Raw genomic sequence first — 4581 nt, 5'->3', positions numbered from 1 at the left:
GCACCTACTCACAAGTCTAAAACTAGGTCAGGAACGTTCTTGAAAAAGGCCTAGCATATATCTGTTGGTATCTTATTTCAACTCTATGTACACCTCACCAATGCCTTGATATGCTAATTTGATGGCTTTATAGTTTGCCTAATATATATATTGTTATCTCAATGCAACTCTATATACACTTCACCAATACCCTAATATATATTTTTTTGATGGAAACTGAACACGCAAGCTAAAAAATTTAGTCATACACTGTGATAACTAAAGTGCAATTCATCTTATGAAGAATCCTATGTGCCATGAAAAGTCAAAATTATTGACATCAAGCTACACTTTGTCAGAGACATTGTTGCCAACAAGAAAGTTAGAGTGAAGAAGATTAACACACATAAAAATCCAAGTGATACTTACTAAGTGTGTCACTGGTGAGAAGTTTAGGCTATACATAAAGCTACTGAACATAGAAGATTGCTAATCCTCCATTCCTGAAGGAAAACCTTAATGATGGAACGGTTTTGCCCATTTGTTTTTGCTCAGAGTTTAAACTTGTACAAGTATATAAACCAGGTAGAATTTGTGGGGTTTATACACTTGTGCAAGTTGGTTAGCTTTGGTAGTTAGAATTGTTAGTTAAATTCTGTTAAAGATTGTTGGTTCATGTACACTTGTATTGGTCTATATATAAAGACCATTTCTATTCATTAGCTGAGTTAAGTTGAGAGTGTGTAAAGTTGTAAAGGGTATGAGATTTGTATAGCTCATGTCCCTCAAGTGAGCCATTTCAATGGGAGCTTGACTCCATTTAGTTCATGTTTTCTGTCCTGTTATTGTACCATCTCTGAGCTTCATCTTCAATTCAATAAAGGCAAAGCCTCAAGGTAGTTCCACTCAAGGAGTAGATTCAAGTTTTCTGCTTGAGATTGAACCTTATAACTCATGTGTTCATACTCTGTTTTTCATTTCTTGCTGTACATTTTCTGGTTTTAGTTTTCTTTGTTAATCTTTGATTTCTTGGAGGGCGATTGATTCACCACAGTTTGTACCAGTTTTAGCTTTTAGTTGTAGTTTCTCCATAAATTCTTCAAAAAAACTAATTTTTGACTGTTTACCAAACACATTTTTATCATAATTTTTTCAAAAAAAACAGTAATTTTTTAAAAACCTGTGCCAAACGGACCTTTACTCAACCAAATTGCTTTCTCTTTATTACACAAAGTTTCACAAAATAATAATAATAATAATAATAATAATAATAATAATAATAATAATAATAATAATAATAATAATAATAATAATAATAATAATAATAATAATAATAATAATAATAGGCTTCTTCTAGATGAATTTAGTTGCAGGGCAGTGATAAAGATTGGGGCTGTAGCCCTTATATACATTAAATAAGGAAAACAAATTATATGCAATCAGTTTAATTTATCCTCCAAATCATAATTTTCCCTAGTTTCATCTACCATTTAGTTCAACACAAGTGAATCAATGGATCTTTCTCATTACTCATTACTATATAAATATATAGATGCATTATTAGTGGGCGGAGGATCGATCATGTGATGAGGCTTTGTGTTTGGGAGCCATTTTCCAAAAGTACATCTGAATTTGATACATCATTTACATTCATACATGGCTTTGCATTTCTGTACATTGCATACAGTACCAGCTGGGCCATTCCAAGTCCCAATCCAGTTCCATTTGGTACCTAAAAATTAAAATCAACACACAAACTTATTATATATATGTATATTGTTAAGGCAAGTAATTATATTAATTAATGAGAATAATAAATAATATGTAATTACTTACCATGAGGAAATAATCTTGAACAAGAATAGCATACAAAGTCCAAATTCCACCGTTGAGAAATTGAAAAAATGATAGAAGGAATGGCATGTACTCCACGCTCTTGCTCGTCACAACAGTTTTCTGCTTATTAATTAATTAACATTCGTCATCAAATTATATTAATTAATTAAATCAACTGATTAAATATCTGTTCATTCAATATTAATTATTGTAATTAGTGACAAAAAGATAAAGCATATCCAGATATATATATATAATTATATATAAGGGAGTCAGTATGTGTATCAATATATAATATATTTATTTATTTATTAAGTATACTAATTTGTAAAGCATAGCCACATAGATTATAAGTGGATGGAGGCCATGATTCATGAATATTGACTATATTCTTTATTTCATTTAATTTGCAAATAAACTAAGTTTCATCAAATTCTGACTTTATAATTTTTTTGGTTCATTATACTATTTTGGTCCATAAAAGTATTAAACTTTCAATTTTAGTTTTGCTCAATCAATAACTAAAATCTAAATTATTCATTATAATTAATAAATTGTTAATTATTGCAAGCAGTGGACCGAATTTTAGGATTATCCGATAAATTTTATTATTTAAGAAAAAACTAAACAAAAAATAAATATTTTCCTACTTGAACAATACTAGAGATAGCTTAATTTCTACTCCATCAAAACACGTGAGTTAATTAATATCATTATAATGATGACCACTTAAATCGATATAAAAAAAAAAATAGGATGACTATTCCTTAAATAATTAATAATATAGCTTTACAATAATTATTATAAACTTGTCCAAAACGTAATGTTAAAAAAATAGAGGCTTAATATAATAAATAATGCCAGAAATAAAATATTCATTACGTATTCTTACCTGATTATACAATTAGAAAGGCCATCAATTAAGCAAGGCTTTCACATTATATTAAAGTTTCTTAATTTGTATAATCTTCTTTTAAGTTTTACTCTGTTTGCCAAATTTATGGTTTGAGAAATTATTTTTAGCAATTAAGTCCTTGAACTATAAAGTAGCGAAATCCTTTTTTACAACTTTTTCTGTTTTTAAATGATTTTTTTTTTTTAAAAAAAAAAAAAACTAGATTGATTTAGTTTTTTTTATTATCATAATTATTTCAAAAAAAAAAAAAATTAAGAACTAGATTGCAAGCCCCCAAAAAAATCAAAAATTGAATTGGTAAATACATAGCAAATATCTCAATTCTCAGGGGTACTGATCATATATACCTGTATTATATATAGATCATTATTATTATTATTATTATTTAATTTGAAAGAGAATATATATAATATATAAGATCATATCATACCATGGCAGCAAGAGGTGATCCATACATAATGATATTGAGGCCAGCACCCAAAAATCCCATTGCATTAATACGTGCATCTTCTTCCATAGCTAACTGAGTTACTAAAATCACTACTCCAAAAAAACCCACGTCGAATATTCCCACCAAAATGCCTGTCTTTGCCTGTAAACATAAAATGAATTTAATTAAATAATACAACTCTATAATAATAACATTTTAATTATATATATATATGTTTAATTACATTTATACCCTGATGTTTGGGTGAGCATAAATAAGGAACAAGGAAATATAGATGGTCTCCACAAGGGTCCCAAAACCATTGACAATGGCCACAACAGCTTCTCCTGACTTGGTCAAACCGTAATAAGTCCAAAGCAATGAACTTAACATTGTACAAATGTATGGAAGACTCTCAAACTCTTCTGTGGAACCATGTTTTACAATTCTCCAAAATGTTCTTCTGCAAACCACATATAATTACATATATATTGTGTGTGTGTGTGTGTGTTGTAATTGAATTTATAATATAATATATGGTATATAAAACATACGCTGGAGAAAGAAACATTAGCACTGAAATAATGGTCCCTGCAAATGAAAAAGAAAAAGAGTAAAAGAGATAGAATTGATCAGCTTTGATCATACATATATATTTTTATATATATATATATATATATATTTATATATATAAACTGATCTGAGATCTGTTACCTATGACTTCAACAGAGAATATCAAAGCTTCCATGTTTATGGGATGTGTTTGATGAGGTAAGACTGGTTGAAAGTGGTAGCTAGATTTTTGTTGAAACAGAATAAATAGAGAGTACAATATATATATACCTTAGTCTAAATACTTTCATTTTTTATTTTTTGAAAATTAGTCATCATATTTGTTGTATAAGGTGATAAAAGCTTCCACTACTATTTTTAATCATTATTGTTTTTTTTTTATAAAGTTTTTATTGTTATTATTGTTATTTCTATTGATATTTGTTTTCATAGATTTCTTGATATGTTGTTGACAAACAAAATTATACAAAATTGACTAACTAACAGCTACAGTATATATATGAGAGCCCACATGTATCTATAATATCAATACAAAATTACACAAAAAAACTTGTGATTGTTTTTTTCACAAGTTGTTTTGTCATTTAGAGAAGTTCTCTAAATGGATTTGATAATTTATTTTATCCATCTAGTGGTTCTTTTTAAGGGAAAATTATATTAAATATTAATCTTTTTTTTAAAAAAATTACATTTATTTTTTTACAAATAATTTTTTATATTTATACTTTCTCTATTTTTTTTTATTTTTACTATTTTTTAGTTACTGAAACTTCAAATAAAAAATTCTTCTTTATATTTTTTTAATTTTAGCTTTTTTTTTTTTAAAAAGTCTTGACTTTTTTTTCTT

At 27.2% G+C, this 4581-nt stretch overlaps 1 protein-coding gene across 1 annotated transcript; it reads right to left on the bottom strand.

Moving 5' to 3' along the window:
• Positions 1-1357: 1357 nt before the first annotated feature.
• Positions 1358-4079, bottom strand: LOC115722877 (bidirectional sugar transporter SWEET17). Its single transcript, XM_030652228.2, has 6 exons — positions 3876-4079; positions 3716-3752; positions 3414-3624; positions 3162-3323; positions 1816-1935; positions 1358-1711 (listed from the first exon to the last, which is right to left on the bottom strand). Exons 1-6 carry the CDS (start codon positions 3907-3909, stop codon positions 1559-1561), a joined length of 717 nt encoding a protein of 238 aa, XP_030508088.1. The 5' UTR covers positions 3910-4079; the 3' UTR covers positions 1358-1558.
• Between the last annotated feature and the right edge of the window lie 502 nt (positions 4080-4581).

The sequence above is a fragment of the Cannabis sativa genome, chromosome 9, assembly GCF_029168945.1.
Source record: "Cannabis sativa cultivar Pink pepper isolate KNU-18-1 chromosome 9, ASM2916894v1, whole genome shotgun sequence".
Lineage (NCBI taxonomy): Eukaryota > Viridiplantae > Streptophyta > Magnoliopsida > Rosales > Cannabaceae > Cannabis > Cannabis sativa.
Note: the sequence above shows the minus strand (reverse complement) of the source record. Positions and strands in the feature narration are given on the sequence as shown.

Bases quoted from the DNA above. Each gene is read 5' to 3' on its own strand.
- LOC115722877 (XM_030652228.2), bottom strand. From the start codon at position 3,909: ATGGAAGCTTTGATATTCTCTGTTGAAGTCATAG. The intron at 1,936-3,161 runs GTATGATATGAT...ATTAATAAGCAG, and splicing joins GATCACCTCTTGCTGCCATG to AAAACTGTTGTGACGAGCAA. The intron at 1,712-1,815 runs GTAAGTAATTAC...TTTAATTTTTAG, and splicing joins TTCAAGATTATTTCCTCATG to GTACCAAATGGAACTGGATT.